Raw genomic sequence first — 27,779 nt, 5'->3', positions numbered from 1 at the left:
AAATTCCTAAATCAAGATGCTTTTCTTGATGAGCGAAATGACCCAAGAAAGCAAGTCTAGTTTTTAGACCAAAAATATCAAATTTAAGTGATTTTAGCACAAAACAAGCAAAAAAAAAAAAAAAATCTGCCAATGGGGTAAGCAAATTTTTCTTTATTTTTTTCTTGAATTTAGTGTTTAAGAGCTTATCCCATTGGCAGATTTTTTTTGCTTGTTGTATGCACAAAATCACTTTTTTGATATTTTTGGTCTAAAACTAGACTTATTTTCTTGGGTAATTTTGCTCATCAAGAAAAAGCATCCCAATTCAAGAATTCCCAGATACTTCTACTGAAAACAAGACAAAAATGCTAAGACATTTTTTCTTGGAAATCTTTTTGTGCAGTGTAGTACTTTCTTAATAAAAAGTACTTGAGCAATTTTCATGTAATTGGGCATTAAACAAATGTTAATATGCAATATAAATAAATAAACATTGTGCTTGATTTTAGAATGTAGTAAAGTAAAAGTTTTCCCAAAACAAACACACTGAGAAAGTAGGCTATACAGATGCTTGGAAAATGTAATTCAAATACTAAAGTAAGTACTGTCCACCTCCGGTAGTCTGATTGTGACGCAAGCACGAACAGGCAATAAATAAACAGATTCACATACAGAAAACTTCCTAGCAGCCATTGTACAAACAATCCCTCTCAACAACAACCATTAAACACAGATGCTTGCCCAGCATCGTCTGTTCCATCCAACAGTCAGCTGGTGGCCTGAATAACAGCTTTGGATAAAAGCATCTCCCAAACGTAAATGCAAGAAATAGCAGTAAATAAAGACAAGTACTGTAGCCACACATGTCTTTCTGCCTATTGATAATTAAATTGGTGAACAGACACAATGGCCTTGCATGAAAAATTAAAATTTGAAAATCCAGCATACATTGCACTACAAAGCAGCAACCAGCAAAGTTGTATTGCATCTCTGTAGTGTCTGTATAGAGGTCAGGTGGTGAGTAATGTGTAAAAGTGCAGTAGGTCAGTGATGACATTCTCAGGACATTTAGTAGAGCCTCTCTGCCTTTCATTTACCCCCTTCCTCACTGACAATCATTCAAAGAGCAACATGAAAGCGAAACAACAGGTGGCTTTCTTTCATACAACTCATACGATTCGTATGAGAAGAATTTAACAGCGTTGTGCGAGTATGTGCAACAGTGCACGCGTGTCTGTGTTTAATAAATATTATTGGAACATACAATAGACAGTACATATGAACACATTCGCACAACACACTGTTTAGGACATCCAGTATGACACGTATAACATTACAAGGTCTTTATTTTAAAGGTAGTGAAACCTTTCTGACCTTCGACTGGATATATTTTCTGCTCTTTTCAAAATCAAAATGACTTCACACATTTAGGATTACAGATCACACTGTGTAACACAACAATCACTTACAGTTACTAAGCATATTCTTACATTAAAGCATCATTTTACACTTGTTTCATATTGATAAACAAAAACACCTTCTCTCCTGAATCATGCATTGATGAAATTTGATGAAAATAGTGTGGAAAACATGGCTTAGTACTTTTAATTAGTTGTATAGCACTTTATTTCTAAGATTGAATGTTTTGGACACAGCTGTTTAGTTGAAAAATGATGACACTTGGCATTTCAGAGCAAACACATAAATATCTGTATACTGCCAAAAGGCTGAAAACAATTATAAAAATCACACACAACAGATCAGATTAATGCTGTTTGGCTTCTGCCTTCACTGAAATACTGTGTGAATAAACCACTGCACTACCACTCTTACAGTTGTACTGATTTTGCAGCAATCCATAACAAATCTCAGGTCAAAGCTTTCAGAATGAAAAGTCTACGGTTGGAGAGATGACCTTTGAGCTTAGGTGCTCATGAAGGGGTCTGTGGGCGTGGCATTGAAGCTGGCATAAGCGAAAATGCCCAGCGTCCCAACGGTGGTAAAAATCACAAAGATCCAGAGGAAGAGTCGATCGACCACCATGGCAACATACTGCCAGTCCTCCTTCAACTGAGCAACAGATTTAAGAAAGAAAGGAAAATGAGATTGATGATGGGAAACAAAAAGAATAATGGAGATTCTCTAAAGAATTCTCTATTGTTATCATTATAAATCTCTTACAGCCTCATAATCTTTCTCAGCCTGCAGCTGCTCGGCGATGTAGGTGATGGCATCCACGGCACCCTTTAGCTCTGGAGGAAGAGTCAGGTAATGACTGGGTCCATCAATGAACTTCCTCAGGTCAGTGCACGGACCCTCTGGCTGATACCTGCACCATAGGGCATGGAGCTGGAATATCATTTATGATACAACATTGGGAACAATAAGAGCAGTTTTTTGCATGTTTAACATTTATTTATGTGCAAGAAATGAAAATACTTAGATGCATACATAAAAACGATCGCATTGGTAAAAAAAACTTCAGTAGGCTAACTAACTCTTTCGACGCCATTGATGAGATAACTCGTAAATTAAGAGAAAACGCTTCTCTGCCAATGATGAGAATTTCCGTCTTTCCGCAATACCGCTATTATCCACCAGGGGACTTAAACAACTTATACAACCCAGAAGTTGCGCCTCACGTGAAAGAGAAAGAACTATGTGTATGTTTTAAAGACCCCTTTGCATCCAATCTCTATCAAAAGTCCTTCACAAAAATGGAATTATCTCAGCTGTTTGCTCAAAATTGGGTGTTTTTGAAGAAACCTACCCATATTTGAGAGGTGATAAAAAGAGAACTAATGAAGGTAGGATGAAACTTTTTTTTTTTGATTGAAAAAGGGTCTGTTTTTTGTTGAGTGTCTGTTCTTTCATTTGATATATTGTTTGTTTATATATTTAAAGAAAAACATTTTCTGGAAGGCATTAAACTTCTGTAAAAATCATAAAAAATGCTTTAAAAAAAACGCTGGCGGAGAAAGAGTTAAAGGAGACAAAAGCATTATCTTGAAATATCTGTCAGTAAAACTGGATATGTTTGCATTCATATAATTAGCATTATGTTGATAGTTTGACTAACTTCCCAAGCAATCTGAAAGATGAAACTGCTTGTAAAAAAACATAATAATGATGTAATCAATGGCTGAAAATATGTGAATGCTCTATAATGGAAATCCATACTTTGTTGCATTTTAGTTGTTGCATTTATATTAGTAATATAAGTTCATGCAAACGCATGTGGTAATAGAGGTACTTTCTGAATGCCCCCATGTTTTAAAAGGGGGCATATCATGAAAATCTGACTTTTTCCATGTGTAAGTGCTATAATTAGGTCCCAAGTGCTTCTATCAACCTAGAAAATGTGGAAAAGATCAACCCAGTAACTTAGTTTTGGTAAACCATTCTCTGCAAGCATGTGAAAAAATAGCTCATTGAAATTTTGCTCCTCTTGTGATGTCAGAAGGGGATAATACTGCCCCTTAATCTGCACTATCCAACCACGGCACTGCCATTTAGAGCAGAGATCAACTCATTTGCATTTTAAAGGACACAAAAAATGGCACATTTTTGCTCACACATACAAAGTGGCAATTTTAACATGTTATATTAAATTATCTATATGGTATCCGAGATAAAACTTCACATATGCACTCTAGGGACACTAAAGATTTATTTTACATCTTAAAGCTCACATAACACACGCTGTTTCTGCATTTCTGATATTAATCTGGAGTACCTATAGAGTAGTATTACATCCTTTATATCTCCGAAGAGTCTTTAGTTTAATCAGATTTATAAAAGAAAGATTAGCTTTACCGAATCTTTCCGATAACGTACGAAAAAATAAAGAAGGAGGAGTTACTATCGCGAGAGGAGCGACTACGAGTCATGCAACACTATACAACACTGTTTAACTTATGATTCATTACATGTTTGTGTCATTTATATAATATGCACGCAACTATTTCCAACATAAGACAGAAGTCTTACTTACATGCAACTTATGACCCGGTGGGATTTTTCAATGAAATCCAGCGCATCAAACACAAACGCAAATCTCCGCTGCTACCCCGGATAATAAACTACATCTATTGTTTCCATAAGGCTGGCTTTCTTCTCCTTACATCCAAAAACACACTTCTTCTTTCGTGGCATTGTAGAGTTTTGCAATTAAACAAAGCTGTAGCGTCTCCCGCTGATTGACGGGTGGGCGGGGTTTTCCGGGGGAAGTGCCCATAAAAAAAGGATACGAAAAGGAGACCTCAGTGCATTTCTTGGCTTGTATCAGGATGCTGTGAACACAGGGTAAAACCACAGGCAGCTGTGAGGGGTCACATTACTTTGTCCTTCAGAAAAGGGTGTTAGTGCTTAAAGCTTCAGAAAGCTTTGGGCTGTGCACCCTTCCTGCTGTTTATGTGTGTGCTTCGACTTCAGACAAAATCCCAAATCAGAAACGGAGGCAGCTTCCAAAACTCTTGTCTTGTGTCAAGGTGACCCCATGCCGATGTGGACTGCAGATCAAACTTCAGGATCGTTCACTCATTTGTTTGCTCACTTTGTTTACCTTCATTTAGTAATTCTTTTAGTCCAACTAAGGCATTAACTATCCATTTATTTTGCTATTCACTCACTCACTATAAAAACACTGCATTCTGCTAATAGTGTCACTACCCAACCATAAAATACTTCCAGTATGCTGATGATATGCTTATCATTGCTGAAGTGTTGCATTTATCTTTTGTGAATCTGTTCGCTAACATCTGTTTCATTATTAATCCTCTTTTTTCAAAGTTGCTCTCTCTCCCCATCATCCATCTTCCAGATACTGCAGCTGCCCGTCCCACCGCAAGGGGGCAGTGTGATCCTTCATTTTGTAGATGTCCCACTCTGCTTGGGTATTCAGGTCCTGCTACAGCAGCTCATTGCTGGAAGCCTGCGGTTCACCAGTGAGCATCAATGACCTGACCAGAACCCCATTAGACTGAGACATACGTTAATGTAAGGCTGAGAGCACAGATTCCAACACTGCAGATTAATAAGGAGGTGAGAAGATAGAAAGTCTTAGCACAGCAGAGGAGGCTTTCCTCACACTATGCACACAACCATAGCTTTGATAAATAAATTTGTTTCACATGACAAACTCAACGGGTAGAGTATGTTGCTAGAAACACTTGTGTTGTGGGTCAATTCCCAGAAAATGCATGGACTGTTAACATGGTATGTCTACATGAGGCAGTCCAGTCTAATACATCCCGTTCTTCTGTTTTTCCTCTACCTCACATTGATACAGATGACTAATCAGGAAAGACTAATTTGACTAAGACGCGGTGGAAACGGTGCCAAAACACGCTATAAAACCAATTAAAAAGCAAGATACTGCTGCCTCATCGAATTGCTCTAATAGAGTCTCTCTTCTTCCTGTTCCTTCTATCTCTCCCCTCATCTTCTCCTTCATCACTATCCCTTTCTCTCTCACACACTTTATACCCCCACACCTCTTGAGGCCTGATGCAGGCTGAGTCTAATGTGTTGGGTCTGATTTGTGCTGATCATTATTATTTTACTGATGATTTCTTACTTTTTCTTACTTCGTTCTCCCCACACCTACAGCTCTCTGAGAGTGTTCCCTGGATGAGGTAAATTGTGTAAGAGAGAGAGGGAAATGTAATAATTACACCCTAGTGTTCAGTCGCACTTACGCAGTTATATTATATTAGTGAGAACATCTCATATATTTAATTTGTTTTCATACCAGACAAATTATACTGTACTTTTTAATCCATACTCTAAAGCAAAATAGGAACATTTTTTACTGTTGAGGACCACCTAATATGTATTCACAAGCTGCTTGTTTACAGTAAAAGTTTTTTTTTAAGAGAGTCGTGTCATTGCACCGCCAAGTTTCCAACACCTCCTGGTCTTGCTTGGAGGGGGATTAATGCTATTTCATGCCTTTTGAGTTGTAACCCTCATGCTAAACATAAGCAAAGTGTCAAAAAAGCAGTTGAGCTTGTGACGGAGTCTTTCTGGGCCAAACACATGCCTTATTTTCCCTACGTTTTTTTCGAACAAGGGTGTCCGTTACGACTAATTAACCCCATATTACTTTTATGGGCCTTTACCCCCAGAAAAGCCCGCCTGCCCTGCATGTCAAGCGAGAGCGAGAACGCGTGTTAGCATTGCTTCGGCAAGAAGTCGTCACCGGTATCACTGCACAGCATGCGACAACTTTGTTTTATCAAGATGGTTCGACAAAAGAGTAAAAAAGTGTGTTTTTGGATGTAAGGAAGGAGAAGAAAACCTTATTAAGCTTTCCTTAAGACAACAGTGGATGCAGTTTGTTTTTCATGGACAGCAACGTAATTGCAAATAGATTTATGTTTGTTCCTTGGCTGCATTTCGGAGAGGATTGCTAAACAAACAAGGCTCAGTTTGATGGCGGATTTGCCACTTGTTTACAACTGATGGAGCAGTCCAAACTTTAAAAGAGCCTGTTTAGGAGTCGCAACCACAGGCGGAAGTAAATCAAAATCTCACGTGTTTTGTTTGCAATCGGCGCATACGTGCATGCAATGTAAACAACACGAAATACAACAAACTAAATTTTCACATTTACACCTTTTAAATGGGCAAATGCAGAAAAACCACATCAAGATTTAAGTCACATTTTTTATTAAAATAGCGGATAAACAAGAAATTATTAATTACCAGATAGAGACGTCTTGCTGTAATCCTTGCTGCTGTTGTTCCTGTTGATTAATTACTGAGTCATTATCCGATTCTGGATCATATGTGTAAGGTTGTATCTGACTGTAAGCCATAGTTATTTAAAAAAAGTTTTTATTTTTTATTTTGATTTCCATCAATGTCACAGCTGTTAGATTAGTATGCAAAGTACTTGACTACTTGTAACTCTTTAGCTCCGCCCACCGTACGCCTTCAAGTATTCGTCTTTCTCCGGAAAAAAAACGAAATTGCGGTTCTGTCTTTTAATAATCTGAAAACACGAAATACTCTTTGGACATATGGATGATGAAATACTACTCTATAGGTAACCAAAATTAACATTAGATTGGCAAAAACGGTGTGTGTTATGTGAGCTTTAAGCGAGACCGGTCACATACTGCGCTTTCGCAAACAATCGCAGGTCCCCCCCAGAGGATGTCATTCTTTAATGGTTGACGATTGGCTCTTTTTACTGGAAGGCGGGAATTCCTTTGCTGGAGCAGCCATGTTGACCACTGCGATCTCCCCAGTTCAAAGCAATAGCTTTTAGTCAAACATGAACACACAAACACACACACACAGGCATGTGCACACACGCACACAAACCTATTTAAGAATTAAAGGTATTTTGAGTGGTCACTGAGTATTTTAAGTGGTCCTTGACTTTGAAGGGGTCTTTAAAGGTGCTTTCTAAATTAGCATAATGAACAATTACAAGCTTGCATAATATTGTAAGTGTGCTCAATTGGCAACAATGTTATCTCAGGAAACCAGCCTTTTTATTCATCCATCGAACACCAGTTCTCCTTTCGCTTTTATTCTAACAGATCCCTAGTCCTTGACCTCTGACCCTAATAAACTGTTACCTTCACATAACCCAGTAAAGCCTTGGGGTATAGTCTGTTTTTTATGTGGACGCGAACGTACGTGCACGGTCGAACGCAAAGCCTTGTAAAGTATAGTTTATTTGACTTGTACGTATACACAGACGGTTAACAGATGCAATTAGCGATGTTAATGTCAGTTAATTTTCCCGAACCAACAACTGCAGCTGCTAACCGAACATTATTCATTAACTGATAAGATTTTAATATTAACTCTTTCCCTGCCAGCGTTTTTTAAAAAGTTCCCAGCCAGCGGCAGCATTTTTTCATGATTTTGACAAAAGTTTCATGCCTTCCAGAAAATGTTCTTCTTTAAATGTATAAATATACAATATATAAAATGAAAGAACAGACCGTCTATCCTCTGCTTTCAAAAAAAAAGTTTCTTCCTACCTAAATTTCTTCAAAAACACCAAATTTTGAGCAATAAGCTGAGATAATTCTATTTTTGTGAAGGACTTTTGATAGATATCAAATTCAGAGCGATGATCAAAACATCTGTTTGCCCTAGGGCGATACTTCCAGGTTTTATAAGTTGTGGAAGATCGCCACCTGGTGGACAATAGTGGTATTATGGATTGGCGGAAATACTCCCCATTGACAGGAAAGCGTTTTCTCTTAATTGACGTGTTAACCCGTCAATGGCGGGGAAAGAGTTAAATTGCTTTTGAGTAAAAATACAGTTGATGATTGCCGGTATTTCTAAAGCAGGAATAAAACATTTCAAAAAGTTTTTCATTTGAGTCTTCTTTCTCTGTTTGTGCATAAAGGGAGATGTTCATGGGCAGAGTGAGAGGCGATCAGCAAAGGTCTATCCGGATGCACGTGAGACTGATTCGGGTCATTTACAGGACATTCACAAATTAAGGATAGAAAAGTGACAAAAACTCTGTAGGCACGTGCACTGTGCGTTAACAAATGTTTTTTCTTACCTTTGATTAACAGTTTAATATAAACATCCCTACATGCAATGCATCCAATCTCCTAGGCTACATACTACATTATCCTGTAGGCACATGCGTGACTCACGCATACAATGTACGCTGGGTTTCAAAAATCCATACAGTCTGCGCACACTCTTCTGATGACGAAGATTTCATCACACGCACTGTAAGCGGACCCTCGCGTATACGTAAAAATGGATCATACTTCAGCCATAAGCTTACCTGTTTGGTTTGGGGAAAAGAAAGCTGGTGTTATTCGGCTTGCGGATGAAGTACTCGTCTGCCAGTCTCCTGATGGCCTGAGTGTTTTCCTTTTTGGGAGGTTTCTCAAGATACAGAGGGGTCTCCACTTTAGGTCGCCTTAGCCCTAGGTAAGGAGGCAACATGTGGATAAAGATCTAAAAGAAAGGACAGAAAAATATACAACTTTTGGAATCTTTTAACATTTTTGGCATCTTATATTTAATACTGTAAAGACAGAAATGAATTTTCTCGAAGTCCTGCACGGCTAGTGTATTCTGGGAGGTTGCTAGGATGTTGTAATAGTATGTTGTTTCTAAGATTTTTTGGGTGGTTGCTTACCGGTCTAGGTGAAAAGTATTTTTGTCTAAAGATAAAGGCTGATCTGTACAAACAGTGCATGTAGAGTTTTGTGTGATAAGAGTGGAATAAAGATGACTCAGTCCTTGCTTCTTCTGCATGACTTCGCAAAGTGTCCAAGACAAAGAGACAGATTGTATTTGTCTAGCAGACACTCTTTCAGCCGTGATTTAACAGGGCGCTTGTGATGAGTGAATATCCTGCACGAATGGATTCAGAATACAGAAACGCTATTTTTTATTTAAAACTTTAGAACCAATTTTCTTTATGGAGAAATAATGAGATCAGTTCAGTCATGCAAAGAAACTGACTGATTTCTGGATTAATTACATGATTGTGACAAAATCTCTTGTGTGGTAAGAAACACTGCAGTATGATAGAGACTGTAGCTCATCTTAATTGTATGTTTACAGAACAAAGCCACATACTCTACCAGGGCTCCTAATACAGAACCGATAAAGCAAAGACTGTATAAGTTTTCTTTCTCTTACACTTTGACTTGGACGTCTCTTGTACTGACCTTGCGCACCCACAGGGGCATCTGGTGTGTGTTGGGTGATCGATGGTGAAGGTTCAGCACAACAACGCTGAGGATGACGGAAAAGGTAACCAGGATCATGGTAAACATCAGGTAGTTGACAATGATGGGCACACCCAGAGAGGTTTCTGGGACTTTGTTGGCCAACAGCAGCAGGAAGACAGTTAAAGTCAGCAGCACGTTGATGGAAAGACCCATCTTCTCTCCTGGAAAAAAATAGGCAGATCTCCTTTTGAATACCACATGCGTGCATATGCAGCCTATATGTACTGTATATAATATAATTAATTGACCAGATCAGCAGTGGAATTCACTTTTGCTAATGAATTTTTTACAAGCCTATTCACAAAGTGGGGTCAGATCACTCCACCCACCCAATCTCTCTCACGCTCAACAACACAAGGGGCCAATGAGTGTCTACCCAAACCCCCCAACCACTCTGAAAGCCCTACCTGCATCCGGTGGCAAATAGAAGTTAAAGATGGCAATGATGGTGATGAGGATACAGGGCAGGACGATGTTAAACACATAATACATGGGCTTTCTTTCAATGATCAGGTAGAAGGTAATGTCCTCGTACAGGTCATCTCGCGCATTCTTCCTAGAAACTTTGTGACGAATGTGCCATTCTCCGCTCTCTGGGGTGATATAAAACAGATGATGAAAAAATTGGTGTGGTTTAACAGGTGGATATTCAATGCTTGTTGTAAACCTCTTCTGGATTTTAAATAGATCAAGATTCCACATGGTTGACTTTCCAAAGCACATAGCAAACGTAAGACTAACATGATGTACAAAGCTGTTTTTAAAATAGGGCCATACATCAATAAGTTGAAGAATAATTAATGCAAATAATTATGAACAGGAAACAAACAGTTAAGTTCAGACTAATTAAAGACCTTAAAGGGATAGTTCACCAGAAAACGAAAACTCTGCCATCATTCACTCACTCTCAAGCTGTTACAAACCTGTACACTGCAAAAAAATGACTTTCTTAGTATTTGTTGTCTTGTTTTCAGTAGAAATATCTAATATGCTTTTTATTGGTGAGCAAAAGAAAATAAGTCTAGTTTATAGACAATTTTTTTAAAGTTTAAAAATTATCTGCCATAATACTTATAATAATATAATATAATAATAATTAATTTAAGCAAAATTTTCTCACCCCATTGGCAGATAATTTTGCCTGTTTTAAGCAGAAAATCACTTAAATTGTATAGTTTTTGTCTAAAAATGTCATTTTGCTCATCAAAAAATACATCTTGATTTTTTTTTTTTTTTTGATATTTCTACTGAAAAGTGATGGCAGTGTATACATTTCTTTGTTTTGATGAACACAAAGAAAGATATTTTAAGAAATGTTTGTAACCATTTGTTGGCCTGATTCACTTCCATAGTATGAAAAAAGAATACTATGGAAGTAAAGGGGTCCACAAACTGAATTAGATGAACTAACTACTACAAAACTGTATACAGGTTTGTAACAACATGAGAGTGAGTAAATGATGACAGAATTTTCATTTTTGGGTGAACCACCCCTTTAATGTACACTCACCTAAAGGATTATTAGGAACACCATACTTATACTGTGTTTATCCTCTTTCGTATTCAGAACTGCCTTAATTCTACATGGCATTGATTCAACAACGTGCTGAAAGCATTCTTTAGAAATGTTGGCCCATATTGATAGGATAGCATCTTGCAGTTGATGGAGATTTGTGGGATGCACACCCAGGGCATGAAGCTCCCGTTTCACCACATTCCAAAGATGCTCTATTGGGTTGAGATCTGGTGACTTTAGGGGCCATTTTAGTACAGTGAACTCATTGTCATGTTCAAGAAACCAATTTGAAATGATTCAAGCTTTGTGACATGGTGCATTATCCTGCTGAAAGTAGCCATCCGAGGATGAGTACATGGTGGTCATAAAGGGATGGACATGGTCAGAAACAATGCTCAGGTAGGCCGTGGCATTTAAATGATGCCCAATTGGCACTAAGGGTCCTAAAGTGTGCCAAGAAAACATCCCCCACACCATTACACCACCACCACCAGCCTGCATAGTGGTAACAAGGCATGATGGATCCATGTTCTCATTCTTTTTATTCCAAATTCTGACTCTACAATCTGAATGTCTCAACAGAAATCGAGACTCATCAGACCAGGCAACATTTTTCCCGTCTAATTTTGGTGAGCTCATGCAAATTGTAGCTTCTATTTCCTATTTGTAGTGGAGATGAGTGGTACCCGGTGGGGTCTTCTGCTGTTGTAGCCCATCCGCCTCAAGGTTGTGCGTGTTGTGGCTTCACAAATGCTTTGCTGCATACCTCGGTTGTAACGAGTGCTTATTTCAGTCAAAGTTGCTCTTTTATCAGCTTGAATGAGATGGCCCATTCTCCTCTGACCTCTAGCATCAACAAGGCATTTTTGCCCACAGGACTGCAGCATACTGGATGTTTTTCCCTTTTCACACCATTCTTTGTAAACCCTAGAAATGGTTGTGTGTGAAAATCCCAGTAACTGAGCAGATTGTGAAATACTCAGACCGTCCCGTCTAGCACCAACAACCATGCCACGCTCAGTATTGCTTAAAACACCTTTCTTCCCTATTCTGACATTCAGTTTGGAGTTCAGGAGATTGTCTTGACCAGGACCACATCCCTAAATGCGTTGAAGCAACTGCCATGTGATCGGTTGATTAGATAATTGCATAAATGAGAAATTGAACAGGTGTTCCTAATAATCCTTTAGGTAAGTGTATGCGTCATTATACTGTCACAAAAACAAAGTGTTTTACAGTTAAAACATCTAGGGTCACTGAAACTGTTAATACATGAAGTTCTTGTATGAAGTCCCAGAGGAAGAAGTATTACTGTCAACGATTCAGGGTTAGCTTCATTTGCTTTGATCTTTTTTTTACACTAGTGTTGAGTGTCATTACCGCTAAAGCCTGTGTCGTAGACTACCTCTCGGATTTCATTTCCCTTCTTATCGAGGCCGTGCTGCAGATCTACTTCTGAGGCGTCATATGTGTATGAGTGAAAAACCATGGTGCAATTCTGCCAGTCAAATGGAAAGTATGTCACCTGCAGAAGAGAAAGGGAGACAACATATTTTGTGTATGCTTGGGACTTTTTCCGTGTGTGCATCTAGGATAATTTCTCTCAGATCATCTTTTAATCATCTCATTCGCTTTTTTTGACAAAACATCAAACAAAAGCAAACTAGAGCAAGGCCAACAAAAGCAGCACTTCAGACGAGGAAGAGAGAGAAAGAGAGCTTTATATATAAAGCTATATAAAAATATTTCAAACCAAAAATTCTCCCCAGCAGTGAATTAATGTAATTTATTCGTAGTGCAGTAGTATCAACAAAAGATTATGATTGTGATTTAAAGCTTCATTACACATCTTATGGTGTTACACTTCATTACAGTATATTTAAAGGTCTCTTCCATAACGCAGTAACATCTTTTCTAAGGCATGTTTATAAAATACGCTTAAACGTCTTAATTTAACTAACGCTACACTGTAGAAAAAAATTCTGTAGAAATTACAATGTTATTGCAGCTGGGTTCCCGGTAATTTACCGTAGATTTAAATTTATGTTATTTACTGGCAAGAGTTTGTTCAAAGTTAAATACATTTTAAATATTAGCAAGTCTTTATCTTTACAGAATAAAACTATACAATAACAGCCTCATGCAAAGCATTCTGGGAACCAGAAATCATCATCAACCTTTTTCTGTTTTTTGCTTGAGATTTTGTTTCCCAGAATGTTTTGCTTGATGCTGTTTTTTTTTTTACTCTGTAAAGACAAAGATTTGTAAATGTTTAATGTTCATTTAACTTTGAACAAAATGTTGCCAGTAAAAAACATCTACAGTAAGTTACCGGCAACCCAGCTGCAATTTCTACAGAATTTTTTTACAGTGTCCTGGCATTAGCAGAGCCTTGTCTGTGAAAACAGGCAATAATGTTTACTACATATTAAGGTTTTCTATCCAGACATGTTAGACATCACTAATTCAAACAACTACATTACATAACATCTGATCTGTGTTACCATAATCTATAAAGAACAGTTTAAGGCAGTGGTTCTCAAACTGGGGTCCGGGGCCCCCAGGGGGGCCGCGAGATGGTGCCAGGGGGGCCCCAGTTTTACGACATTTTTATAAAATACGTTAATTTATCATGAATTCTGTGAAGTTAAACCTAAAAAAAATAAGGCGGCACTACTTTGTATAAATAAATGTTTTGCTTATTTAAAATGTGAAGTTTTAGAATTGTTTTTTGTCATAAATTTTCTTTGGGGGGGGGCCGCGAAGGAATGCACCGTACACAAAGGGGCCGCACACTGAAAAAGTTTGAGAACCACTGGTTTAAGGTGTACAAGATTATCATCTGAAAGGGTTAATTTACCTTCACTCCACAAGAGCTCCGGAAAAGTGCAGGTGGTGTCCATGTCACCCGGCCGTTACTGTAGGCCTGTACGTGCACCTGCAGAGCTACACCAAACACCCCGTCATTACTGTACACACACACACGCACGCACGCACACACACACACACACACACAGAAACATGATAAACTTTTATTTTTGGTACATCAAAACTTTGCCAGTAGAAAGACTTCTAATGAAAATTAAGTTTGTACAGCAAACTGAACAAAACATAAACTGCATGTATTAGTATTGACACATTTTCTCTCAGAATTATACGAACAGATTGGAGTCACTTCAAAAACGCTAAAACAGATTGTGGATTTTCACCGCATCATCACTTCTGAACACGCTGAGAAATCCTTATTAGATATTGAACACAGCCTAAAGCATTACCGAATTTATACAGCAAACCGCTGATTATCCGGCCATAGTTATGGGTACTCAGTAATGCCTCCGAGCATGCTGGAAAACATGGACTTTGCATTATGTCTCAGTAATGTGCCTTTTAGGAAATTCGTAAGCTCGAGCACTGGAGGTTTCTCAGAGAGCAGAAAATGGCCTGTGGTCACAAACCTTATAACTAAGCTTAAAACATTTCAGAGCAGTTCAACACCTGATATTGTGCATATTTAACACTTCAAATGCACCAGGTTTTACACCAATAGTGGAAAATAGCATTTGTTTGTGTGTCTCGTCGTCATATGAGATGAACTGAACCAAGGGTGAATTAATCATGACAGAATTGCACTATTTAGTTGAAGTACTCTTTTACACAACAGTGCCATATGTACATACCACATTGCTCCGCTATAATTAAGAATAATTCCTACACCGCATGTCAGATAGATTGACTGTTAAAGCTTTTAAACCATACAGCACTGGTATGCTGCATAATCCTAAAGGGAAAAAAAGACCTTTAAAACATCCCATCTATTATAGTAATGGTGCTCTGGGACTTAAAGATGTCCCTTATTGAACAGTGTGTGGGATGCAGTTTGTGTGTGTGTGGAAGTGAATGCAGGACCGGACGAGGCCTGTAGTGGAGAGCTGTGTTGTTTAATTGGCCTATAAAGTAGAAATGAATGGCGCGGGGAGGATATTTAGAACAGCAGTGATGGGGATATACCTGCATGCACTGCCTGACAGGGACAATGTGTTGTTTCTGTTTATGTGTGTGTGTTAGAGAGAAAGAGACAAAAAGAAAGTTGTGCGTGTTCACATATAAAAGCTTCGATAATTTTCAAAGCAAGTGCTATTTTCAGTTCTTATCAATGTAAGGAATAATGGAATAATGGGCCATTGATTAATTCGAAATTATGCTCACCCAAGGTGGTAATTCGCGTCATGCCATCACAACTCAGGTGTGCATTATTTTCAATTAAAGGTCCCATTTTTCCTATGTTTTTGATTGTGTTTACAGTACGCAATATAACATGTGTTCATGTTTCACGTGTAAAAAACAAAGTATTTTTCACACAATTTACATATCACTATGGCGCTGTTTTCACTGTCCTAAAAACGGGCAGATGTCTTCCTTGTTTTATGAAGTCCCACCTTCAGAAATACATAGAAATACGAGTTCTGATTGTGTAGCCTAAAGAGTTTTTTTTACCTTAAAATAACGTTTCAAAAAAGTTTCAGTCATTCATCTACTCGAAACAGGGTGAACGGCACTTTTACATTCGCTTTGCAGCCCTATATCGGCCAAAACCGCACTAAAGAAGTTTCCGACCGTCAGGTCGCAGTCCTGTAGTTCCAGTGAAAACTACAAAAACTTGCTTTACGGCAGACCTACAATCCAATCAGAGCCAGCTTTGCTGCAGTAGCCTAAATTATTTACGACAGTGGTAATGTACAATTCCGCTTTCAACCCGTAGGGGGAGCAAAGAGCAAAAACTTTTTAGTGTTGCTTTAAGTGTGTTGTGATTCGACAGCAGCTTAGCTTAGCAGAGCTGTTTGAGCTTAGCTGGCGACTGATGTATTCCTGTGGGCGGAGCTTAGTCAAAAACTCTAGTATTGATGTCATTCAACCAGGAAGTAGAATTCTGTTAAAGAAAATATATCTCTTGGCATTATACTTTGAGCTTTATAATTTTGCAGATAGTATTTATGCTCTAACAGCAATTTTCACACCAACTAAAGTTTGAAAAATGGGATCAGGAAAAACGTGACTTTTAAAGGTTTGGTGCATGATTTTTGAAAAACACTTTGGAAAAGGGAGTCGGGCCAAAACACACTTGTAGCCAATCAGCAGTGGGGGGCATGTTTACTAACCGACATTGTTGCCTGCGTATGTGTGGGGCGGGTCTATCAAAAGAAGGTCCAGATTCTATTGGGGTAGGGGCGTGTTTGTTTAGGTGATTTCATCATGCCCCCCACATTTAATTCAAAGGACTAAAGTCAATTGTTCCGCTTATACTATGGTTACCACCAGTAATGGGCCGTAACGTGTTAGAAGTAACACGTTAGAAGTATCGCATTACTGTAATCCGATTACTTTTCAAGTAACGAGTAAAGTAAAGGATTACAATTGCAAAAACAGTAATTAGATTACTGTTACTTCCCCTTAAGCAGGCTGCATTACTGCGTTATTTAACCTTGATTTGGTTTCATGAGACTGTCTTGTGACGTGAGTCGAGTGACAATAACGTTATGAGCGCCGCGCCGTTAGTCAGTGTAGTGTTGAACATGAAGAGACAACATGGAGAGCGGAAGAGAACAAGACCATGCAGCGTTTAATGCTTGGAAGTACCGACATTACTTTGAGTTTAACTCAGTTAAAGGTGACAAAAACATCAGCGTCCGCTTTACACTCTGCGTGGGCATAAAACTTTTATCTACAGCGAAAACTTCCACCTCAAATCTGAGCAAACACCTACCAAGTCGGCACAGGAATGTAAAACTTACTGAAAAAAACCTGAACCCTCAGCTGACATGACCGCTGCGGCTCCATCTCATACAGTGTTACGATGTAAATAGTCCTCAGATTGTATATTATATTCCAGGGCTATTCAAATCTTACCATAGAGGGCCAGAGCACTGCATAGTTTAGCTCCAACCCTAATCAAACTTAACCACCTGTGATTGACTTGTGATCATAAAGACCTTGATTAGCTTGCTCAGGTGTGTTTGATCAGGGTTGGAGCTAAACTATGCAGTGCTCCGACCCTCCAGGGTAAGATTTGAATAACCCTGTTATATTCTATTACAAGACGTTTACACGAAATCTGATGTAAACAACAGACTATATATCTATATTTCATCGATTATACACATTTGTGGACAAAATGGTCATTGGATTTATTCTATTAGACGGTTTTCATGGGTTATTCACACATCTGAAACAGACTGGATTCGACTCGCGATCGTTATATCAACACAAAGGTAAGAAGTCCCGTTTATATTATGCATGTTGTCATATGGACTTCTGTCACAAAATACTACATTTATGATGCTAGAGCATCTGTATCTCAAAACAGAGACCATACACTGATGCTAAACCCGTAGACCTTTTAAACAATATATAGTAATGTTAATATTATTAATGTTTGTAGACAGTAGGCTATATAGATATTGTTAGCAGTGTTAATAAAAAAAACGACGTCATCACGCCCACGAATTAGTGCGTGTCGAGAGGTTAAAGAAGAGAATATTTTATTTGATTCAATTTTAGATGAGGGAATATCAGATTTTTGAAAAACAGTATCTGTATATTTTAATGTTATTGAGGAGCTTATTAATTGGTGCCATGACAGTGCTCTTCTCCTTAATGAAGGGAAGACCAAAGAGATGGTGATAATGAAGCAGAAAAATTCCTGCCATGATCTTATACCTGTTGTAATCAATAATAAAAAGGTAGAGGAGGTAGAGGAGTTCAAATATTAAGGAACATTCTTTGACTCCACTCTTAGTTTTACTAAACACACTGAGTATATTTTTAAAAAGGCAATGCAGCGCCTACATTTACTTAGGAAGGTGAATTCATATGGGGTTAGAAAGGAAATTCTAGACACTGTGTATAGGAGTTAGATTGAGAGTGTGCTGACATTCGATATGTGTACCTGGTTTGGAAACCTGGGGGTTAAGAACAGAAACAAACTATCCAGAATTGTTAAGCTGGGCAGTAAAATTGTTTGTAAAGGACAGGGACAATTGGCAGATTTATATACTACACATATGAGACGTAAGGCCCACCACATTGTGTCTGACCCAGTGCATCCTCTGTTCACAGAATTTAGGAAATGAAAATCAGGAAGGAGGTACACAGCTGCATTAGCAACCAGAAATATTTATAAAAAGTTATTTATACCGAGTGCTATATCATTACTACTGAACTCACAATAGTCCATGATATCCATATTTATCTTTTTGATATTGGTGTGTGATGAAGGTGTTATCTATTGTTGTTTGTAAGGGTTACTGTGTTGTTTGTCTGTTGTATTTATTGTCTATTCATTGTGTATGTGTTTTAGAAATCCACCTGTGGAGACACATTTCCACTTTTTGTGGACAATAAACTTGAAATTGAATTGTAATTGAATATGCAGAAAGAATAGAATTAGGCTGAAAGGTCTGTTGGTTTATAGCATATACAGGTCGTGCATCATGTTTTTGAAAAGTAACTTAAAGCAACGAATAACTTTTGAAAATAAGTAATCAGTAAAGTAACTGGATTACTTTCTTGGAGAAGTAATCAGTAATCAGTAACTAATTACTATTTCCAAGTAACTTGACCAACACTGGTTACCACAGTGCTAAGACATTTCTTTGGTTGTTAGTTTAATTTAACACATTTGACATGTCAAAAAAAATTTCGAAAAATATTTCTCAACCAATCAGAATAAAGCATTCAACAGCCCTGTGCTATACAGAGTTCATAGATATCAATGAAACTTATTGTTTATGAGAACAATGTCAGGAAGCCACACTTTTGCAGACGGGATACGCAACACATCAATTCCAGCATGCTCTTTTGGGTTCCAAGAAAGACGATAATCATTCCACTCCTGTAACCGAAGGTGTGAGGGTTTGTTATTTTAGTCTGAGTAATGACAAATGTGTGCCATCAAAGAAATTATAAGTACAACAGTTCATCATTTAATTAAATTATTTCAAATGGTATGTCTCCTGTCATTAATTAAACCAAACCTAATATCTCTGCACATTTGTCCGTGAATATTATCTGTAGCATTTGCATAATATTCATTTTGCATTCAAAGTTGTGCTATATTGATCCTAGTCATCATTAGCAGTGTTTGTCATGTGTAGCAAAGCGTTGACATTTCAACCCATTAAATTATCGTGACAGATGAGTTTTCTTTTCTTCTTTGCAAATGTCGCTTTATGAATTTAATTTGCACTCAGGATATTAGTTCTCAAAATGTGTCACATGCACAGAAGAGCCAGAGAAATTGTGTTGACTTACCAGGTTCATGATAACAATAGTGTTCATTTCCTCATCTTTCATGTTCTATAGCACAGAAACACAAATTATAACAAATTAGTAAAAAAATAAATAGTTAACATTTTTAAATAACTGTAAGAACAGTAATTGTATGGTCAGTGTTTTAAAACTGTAAATTTTATTTTTTATAAATGTAAGTTTTTTTGTTTTTGAGAAACAAAAACTACTTTTTGGATAGTATCAGTATCAGTTTCTCTTTTTGGCCTGAACGTCCTCTAGCCTGACCTCTACTGTATTATAATGAATACAAAGAATAAAGTTGTGTGATAGGACCCATAATGTTCCTGAGCAAAATAAGCAAGCTACATCCAGTACAGTTTTTATACATCATTTTAAATATATATAAAATCTAAATGAAGTATTTTAACTTTTCAAGAGACAGTAAGCAGTCTTTTGAAGAGTTCTTATGTAAAGGTATGTTTGCTATAGTGACGTGAGAGGAAAACGAATAAATGAAACAAGGCAAAACAAAGGTAAACAAATAAAGGAGAAATTTTTAGGTGCCATATTCATTATTTACAGCTATAATCTGATATTTATCTTGAATGAATCAATTAACGTTGTTATTATTACTTCACTATGTGACGTCATTAACTCTTTCCCCACCAGCATTTAAAAAAAAGCTGCCAGCCAACACCAGCATTTTTTTTTTACAAAAGTTTAATGCCCTCCAGAAAAAATTCTTCTTTAAATAAATAAACATACATCATATCAAATGAAAGAACAGATCCCCTGCTTTTAAACACACACACAAAAACCCTGTTTCATCCTATCTTCATTTGTTTTCTTTTTATACAAAATTTTATAATTTTTGTAAATTACTTTTAGAAGAGATCAGATTCAGAACGATAATCAAACATACACAGAAAATTTACTTCATACATGCTGTGGTGTTTTATAAGGTGGGTATGTGCATAACCTATAGCCACCTAGTGCATAATACCGGAAATACGGATTGCTGGAAATACGGATTGCCGTAAAAACTCGTCTGGCAGGAAAGCGTTTTTTCTTAATTGACGAGATAATTCATCAATGGTAGGGAAAGAGTTAACTATGTTGTTTAACCAATGTGGTTTGACTGATGGAAGTGCGACCAAGCTACCATGTTTTTGGCTAGCAAGGTAGCTTCTACAGCCATGCATCGTACTATGGTGGTTAAGCAGTGAGTTACATCAGTGTGAAGGAAACGCATCCTAGATTGGCACACAGTCCCGTAATGCTATTTAAAACTAGTGTAGGAATGTCAGACAGGACAGCTGGCCTAGTATTTGGCAAAGACTACACACAGAGGGGGGATGGGTCAATATTGACTGTAACATTTGTATTGCCCTGTATAGACACTTTACATTGTATGTACTGTACAGTATGTAACATATGGCAATGCAAACTTTCGGGCTGAATACAGGTAATTAAAGTGATATATCAATGCTGTATCAGAGTATTTCCTGTTTTTTTGATTTGCCTGTTTGGATAAACATTTTAAGTTTCTGAAGGACAGAATCATAGCCGCTACAGAATTATTCACTCTAAAAACAAATGGTGCTAAATAGCACTATAAGTGGTTCACTGGCTCGTACTCATAGGGGAACCATTTTAAGTGCCATATAGCAGCTATGTAGTACCTGTGTACAGGTAGCACCTGTGTAGAAACATATTGTGCTACATAGAGCCATATGTGGTACTATAGTGGTGTAATATCACCCCTGTATGGTTCTTCATAGGTGCTATACTAAAAATGGTTCCCCTATGATTACGATTTTTTTAGGTTTCCTTTCTGTATTAAAGATATGAAAAGGACCCCTTGATTATGATTACGCATGTATGTGTGTACTGTTGTTACCCGAGACCCACTTATTAAATCCCTGTGTTAGGAAGTGAAGGATACTGTGACCTGTTTCTCACACTCAACAGCTGAACCACAACCACCACCAGACCTGCTTTAAGCTACTTTTTATTTAAGTGATTCAAAGTATCGGAGCAGTGTTCTTACTGATTATCTGAATATAAACATTTTTTGCCATGGGACTGTAGCCTCCATATACAGTTTTGATGGTCAATATCAACAGAAAAAATATATATATATATATATATATATATATATATATATATATATATATATATATATATATATATATATATATATATATTTAACTTTTTAAGGTAAAAAAACGTGTCTCTTCAATAATTTCTTTTTTTTTTTGTTGCTAAATGTCTCATTGGAAAATGTTACATTTTAAAAGATAAAAAAATATTTCAACAAAAACATTTAATTTCTCCTTTGAAATTGACTCACCCAAGTGCCATTTCAAGTGTATATGACTTTATTTGCAGCAGAACACAATTAGAGTTATATCTAATAACATCCTGCTTTGTAATGCCATTGAATTCATAAACTCAGACACTATTCAATGCAAATACAAAGCTGGGAAGAGACAGCATATTCTTTAAAGAGGACATTTCACTTTTTAAAAATGTCAAATAAATCTGTGCTGTCTCCAGAGTGCATGTGAAGTTTTAGCTCAAAATACCCCATAGATAATTTATTAAAATTGCCACTTTGTAGGTGTTTGCAATGTGCCGTTTTGGGTGTGTCCTTTCAAATGCAAATGAGCTGATCTCTGCTCTAAATGGCAGTGTCATGGTTGGATAGTGCAGATTAAGGGGCGGTATTATCCCCTTCTGACATCACAGGGGGAGCCAAATTTCAATTACCTATTTTTTCACATGCTTGCATAGAATGTTTTACCAAAACTAAGTTACTGGATTGATTTTTTTCACATTTTCTAGGTTGATAGAAACACGGGGGACCCAATTATTAAACATGGAATAAGTCAGATTTTCATGATATGTCCCCTTTAAAATAATGTGTTGACTGAAAGAAGAAAGTCATATAGACCAAGAATGAGGTGAGTAAATTTTAGGAAATTTTGTGTGTGTGTGTGCGCGCTCATAAATCTTTATACCAGGCTGACGAATGATGACAGGGTCATGCCAATCCTAACAACGACCCTTTCCTCTGGTGTCTTTGAAGGCCGCACTTTGACGTTATATTTTGAAAAGAGCTTCTTCATCAGAATATCTTCCATTTCTGATGCACCTGCAGAAAAGATGTTATTTTTTCTTCTCGGAAAGACAGCAATTAGGCTAACAGGCAAACATTAATCTGTCTCTATTCTTAATTGTTACACCTAGAAAGGCAAAGGCATGCCACACATACCAGTATAGGCTACATTATAATTATGGACGTATACGTATATGTATATGGATGGATGTTGAATCAGTTAGTGGCTGTTTACACTTGGTATTAAGATGTGTTTTCATCGATCGGACCACAAGCGGACGAGAGAGACACATTACGTCTACACCTGGTATTTAAATCCGTCTCTTTTGTCCACTTTCGACCGCTTCTGTGCTGAATACTATGAGGGGGTGGTCTGTGAGACGGTGGGCGAGTCTCTCTGCTGTCATTCAAACCTGAGCGGGAGTAATTATGAGTTTATATGGACGCAAGCTAATATTATGTCGGAGTCCACTGCCCGTTCAGCAAGCAAACATGCTGCACAGCGTTCCGTACATGAGCATGCAAGAGCTTTCTTTGAATTTTCAGCGCAATTGATGAAATAGGATCGCGCAACTTTCACACGCTTTCAAAACGAAACTACGGAGATCAGCCGCTTAGTTTTATCAATGAAAGGCTAAAAATAGCGCTGTTCACCGTATGTTCACGCCAGAAGTCAAAAAAGACGTAAAACTTGTGTTTAATACCTCAGATTAGATAAATGGGCGGAGAGAAGGCGGTCGCGTGTGGCTGTTCGAACGCATTCAACCACATGTGCGTTCCGCAACTCCAAAGCGATCCGATCGAAAGTGGTTTCGACCACCTCTGGATGTGGTTGAAAGTGGTCGAAAGTGGACGAGCTCAAAACGTTTTGAACACCGTTTACACCTGGCATTAACGTCGTCCACTTGTGATCCGATCGACGAAAACACACGCCAATGCCAAGTGCAAACAGCCTCTTAGATGACTGAGACTCCAAAATGTGGAGTGATGTGGGCTTCAACAGGTTTGAGGAGTACTGATCTACGTATTTGAACTCTGAACATACAGGCTAACAGATAAAAGGCTCATCATACTGTACCACACCGCCTTGGGTGTTCCTGCAACACACACTTTTGACATTGTTTTCCTCAACCACCCCTGCTTTGGCCGCTGTTTTATGCATCGCGTCTGCTGTGTTTTCCTCTGCGTTTGAAGGTTACGCGCATTCATAAGTGGAGTCACATTTATCAAATCTCGCGCAGGTCGAGCCTTTCAGAATTTGAATGACAGTTACAAATGACGCGCGTCTACCCGCGCGCCCCCTTCATTACCACGCGCCACTATCAACGATTGCTGGCTTTACAGTTACAAACAGCTTACAGTGTTTTTGACCGACATTTCTGGTGAGTAATAACTTAAAGTGGCTTTTATTAATAAAGGAAACAGGGACCCCAACACCACCGTATTACACTTATGAAAGTGTGGAGGAAAAAGTGTATTTCATGTACAGTTTAAGCGCATGCGTAAAGAAATTAACGATGCCTCGCGGACAATATATTTTCTTACCAAACAGCCCATGTAAAAGAGTCCTCAAAGTAATGTGCGAATTCAGTTAGATTGGTACTCTTCCAAAAAACGTATATAAAGAGCAAAACTTACCTCCTGTTGCACACAAACCATAGAGGCAACACGTAAATATAATCCATTCCTGGGCCTTCATTGAGATTCACGGTGTTGTCTTCATATAAAGTTAACGTGTGGGTCCATTCGTGTTTTTTTCTCAGAACAGTTGCCTTCAAGTCAGACGGCTGTCACTCTCTACTCGGGTTACAGGCGCGCGCGCGCGCACTCACCAAGTGTCCATGCGCCCCAAACCGAATGTACACAAAACGCAAACTCTAGCCAAAATCCATCTGATGTAACAAAGGAAGTTAAGGAACTACATTTTGAAAAAGCAATGACATAAATACATGTCCAAATGCTATGTGCTGTTGTACATTAAATTTGATTCTAGAATGCAAATAAGTATCACAGAGCTTAAACCCATGGCTAAGTCAAATATGGAGATTTTCTCAGGGCTGGTTCTAGATATTTGGAGGTCCTAGGCAAAATTTATATTGAAGGCCCCTCACACCCCTCTAATTTTCAGAATAATGTGAGAAAGTGTTTTGTTTTACCCTTTAAGAAATCATTTAAGCATTACAGTAATCAAACATGTTTTTCCCATTACTTTTCTTTTTTCAAGTTAACAAATGTATTACATTTAAATGTAACTAGAAATGATGCAGAACCACTTGTATTAAACATTTTAGGCAGGTAAAATTTGTTGTTGTTGTGGATGCAGTAATTTATTTAAAAACCCATCGTTTTGGGGGTAACACAGAATAAGTTTTGCTTTTCCAAAGGGTAAAATTAAAAATACAACACTACATTGCAACAACCCTAACCATAAAAAAACTACAGACGAACCCTTCCTAGACATTATTTCATTAAATGAACATCATTCTCTTTTATTGTTTTTTTTTTTATTTTAGCTGGGTAAGAAGAGAAATTCGTCTCTTACTGAACCAATATAGGGCTACAGTATAAAGTTATCTATTCTAGACCAGGGGTCCCCAACCACCGGGTCGCGACCCAGTACCGGGTCGTGAAAGATTCGCTGCTGGGTCGCGAAAACGTTCCTGGAAAATGTCTACTGTATGGCTGCGCCATTATATTTTTAATTATGCGTGTTCCCTTTAAGAGCGACCATCAAAAATTACGTAGACGGCGCAATTTCAAATAAATCGTTTCCACTTTTCAAGACAGTTCAGAGTAGACAAACTTAAATGAGTGTAAAACAAACATCTCTCGATGGTTTCTTTAGTGGAGGAGGTAAGAAAAGACCAAACGATGATGAAAAAGCAGAGACTGCTGCTGATGAGAAAAAGGAAAAAAAGAAAGCCGCCTTTAACCGAAAATATGACGACTCGTATCTAAAATATGGTTTTGTTGCCACGGGCAGTTCACAAGCTCCGAGCCCTATGTGTATAATTTGTGGAGATAAACTGGCTAATGAGTCGATGAAGCCCTCAAAATTGCTTCGACATCTTGAAACTAAGCACCCAGCATTGAAAAACAAACCCCTGGAATACTTTGAACGAAAAAAGTGTGAACAAATAGGACAACAGCAACTGCTGAAAGCCACTACGTCTACAAATGTAGCTGCACTGAAGGCATCATACCTGGTGGCTGATCGTATTGCTAAAGCTAAAAAACCTTTCACTATCGGGGAAGAATTGATTTTGCCAGCTGCCAGAGACATTTGCCGTGAGATGTTAGGTGAATCTGCAGCTAGCAAGATAGGGCAAATTCCTCTTTCAGCTACCACAGTCACACGGAGAATTGATGACATCGCAGATGACATTGAGAATAATTTATTAGAAAGGATTAACAAGTCACCGTGGTATGCACTACAGGTCGACGAATCGACCGATGTTGACAACAGGGCAATACTACTTGTTTATGTGAGATATATATTTCAAGACGACGTACACGAGGATTTGTTGTGTGTACTTTCATTGCCAACTAACACAACCGGGGCAGAAATGTTTAAGTCTTTAAATGGCTACATATCAGGGAAACTTGACTGGACATTTTGCGTTGGAATATGCACAGACGGAGCTGCGTCTATGACCGGCCGGCTGTCCGGCCTCACTACCCGAGTTAAAGAAGTTGCCCCTGAATGTGAACCAACACACTGTGTCATACATCGGGAAATGCTGGCTAGCCGTAAAATGTCACCAGAACTTCACTCGGTGCTGAACGACGTTGTTAAAATAATTAACTGCATCAAAGCAAGTGCCCTGAACTCCCGTCTTTTTTAACAGCTTTGCGAAGAAATGGAAGCTGAACACAAACGCCTTCTTTTACACACAGAAGTCAGGTGGCTTTCAATGGGGAGATCTTTGGCGAGAGTTTTCGAGTTAAGAGAGCCCATACAGAGATTTCTTTCAGAAAAGAAGTCACCACTGGCAGCAAACTTTAGTGACGATGAATGGATAGGTAAACTTGCGTACCTGTGTGACATCTTCAACCTGCTGAATGAACTCAATTTGTCTCTTCAGGTGAGAATGACTACTGTCTTTAAGTTGGCAGATAAAGTGTCTGCATTCAAAGCCAAGTTGCAACTGTGGGGACAGCGAGTGCCAAGGGGCACATTTGACATGTTTCCAACATTGTCTGGACATTAAGGATCGGAAAGGACTGGGTCCGTGATCCGTTTGCAGATATGCCCCGCGAATCATTATCCATGTCAGTGCACGAGGAAGACCAACTCATTGAAATCGCAAATGATGGGGGGCTAAAAAACATGTTTCAGACGTCCTCCCTTGCAGGCTTCTGGATAAAAACAAAAGCGGAATTTCAAGAAATAGCTACGGTGGCTATTAAATGTTTACTCCCCTTTCCAAGTTCATACCTTTGCGAAACAGGGTTTTCCGCACTGACAGCTACAAAAAAAAAGTTACGGAGCAGGCTGGATGTTTGCAACACACTTCGCGTCTCACTGTCACCCATCACTCCTCGTTGGGACAGTATTGTAGCAGGGAAACAAGCCCAACGCTCTCATTAATTGATGTGAGTTATGTTTTAGTTAAGTATTGTATTCATTTGGCACGAATGTGATTTAATGAAAATTAAATGCAAAAAAATGGAACTGCAAATGCGTGTCATCCACTGATCTATATAAATGACTGGATTGCGCATAGAACGCTTAACGTAACAGCGTGAGGTGAAGCCAGCGCAGAGTTCGAGCCGCCATCTTGGTATACCCAACCGGCAGAGGGTGTCATTGACTTCCATTCAAAATCATGTTTTAAATTCACCCGCTTTACAGCGTATCAGTCACGCAAGATTATTTTTAGGATATGTGTACGTAAATTAACTGTTAATTCTGGTGTTATTTGCAATGTTTATGTTTTAATCGGGCAGGAAAATTGATTTATAAAAAACCGTTAAGGTGAGTGTCTCTGCTGCGTTCTGTTAATGACACGGGTATGAATAAAGTTTTGTTTGACATTCAGCTACACGGTCAGCGTTATTTCTCTAAATAAGTTTAGGTAACTTGTAAGTTTAGATAACATAAAACCAACAAATTATTGCATGCACATACGGTACA

General features: G+C 38.2%; 2 protein-coding genes across 4 annotated transcripts; one reads left to right on the top strand and one right to left on the bottom strand.

Annotated features, from left to right (window-relative positions):
• Positions 1-548: 548 nt before the first annotated feature.
• On the bottom strand, positions 549-24,584 carry chrnb1 (cholinergic receptor, nicotinic, beta 1 (muscle)). 3 transcript variants are annotated; one of them, XM_055198680.2, is made up of 11 exons: positions 24,281-24,565; positions 22,545-22,678; positions 19,543-19,587; positions 19,014-19,123; positions 14,096-14,204; positions 12,616-12,760; positions 10,127-10,312; positions 9,657-9,880; positions 8,759-8,934; positions 2,164-2,311; positions 549-2,052 (listed from the first exon to the last, which is right to left on the bottom strand). In XM_055198680.2, exons 1-11 carry the CDS (start codon positions 24,339-24,341, stop codon positions 1,906-1,908), a joined length of 1,485 nt encoding a protein of 494 aa, XP_055054655.2. In that variant the 5' UTR covers positions 24,342-24,565; the 3' UTR covers positions 549-1,905. The 3 variants fall into 3 exon arrangements, with proteins under 3 accessions (XP_055054655.2, XP_055054663.1, XP_073715997.1); XM_055198688.2 differs by lacking the exon at positions 24,281-24,565 and adding an exon at positions 23,721-23,905; XM_073859896.1 differs by lacking the exons at positions 549-2,052; positions 2,164-2,311 and adding an exon at positions 6,668-6,731 and having other exon boundaries at positions 24,281-24,584.
• Positions 24,585-25,242: 658 nt separating this feature from the next.
• On the top strand, positions 25,243-26,745 carry LOC141353184 (SCAN domain-containing protein 3-like). The gene has a single exon (XM_073859664.1). The coding sequence runs from the start codon at positions 25,450-25,452 to the stop codon at positions 26,485-26,487; it is 1,038 nt and encodes a 345-aa protein (XP_073715765.1). The 5' UTR covers positions 25,243-25,449; the 3' UTR covers positions 26,488-26,745.
• The last annotated feature ends 1,034 nt before the right edge of the window (positions 26,746-27,779 follow it).

This window comes from Misgurnus anguillicaudatus, chromosome 21, assembly GCF_027580225.2.
Source record: "Misgurnus anguillicaudatus chromosome 21, ASM2758022v2, whole genome shotgun sequence".
Lineage (NCBI taxonomy): Eukaryota > Metazoa > Chordata > Actinopteri > Cypriniformes > Cobitidae > Misgurnus > Misgurnus anguillicaudatus.
The sequence above is the reverse complement of the archived record's forward strand: the minus strand, read 5'-3'. Positions and strand labels throughout refer to the sequence as shown.

Coding starts and splice junctions, on each gene's coding strand:
- chrnb1 (XM_055198680.2), bottom strand. CDS start 24,341: ATGAAGGCCCAGGAATGGATTATATTTACGTGTTGCCTCTATGGTTTG. Junction 19,124..19,542: donor CTATTGTTATCATGAACCTG/GTAAGTCAACAC, acceptor CTTCGGTTACAG/GAGTGGAATGATTATCGTCT. Junction 2,312..8,758: donor CTTTTCCCCAAACCAAACAG/GTAAGCTTATGG, acceptor CCTATGGTGCAG/GTATCAGCCAGAGGGTCCGT.
- LOC141353184 (XM_073859664.1), top strand. CDS start 25,450: ATGAGTGTAAAACAAACATCTCTCGATGGTTTCTTTAGTGGAGGAGGT.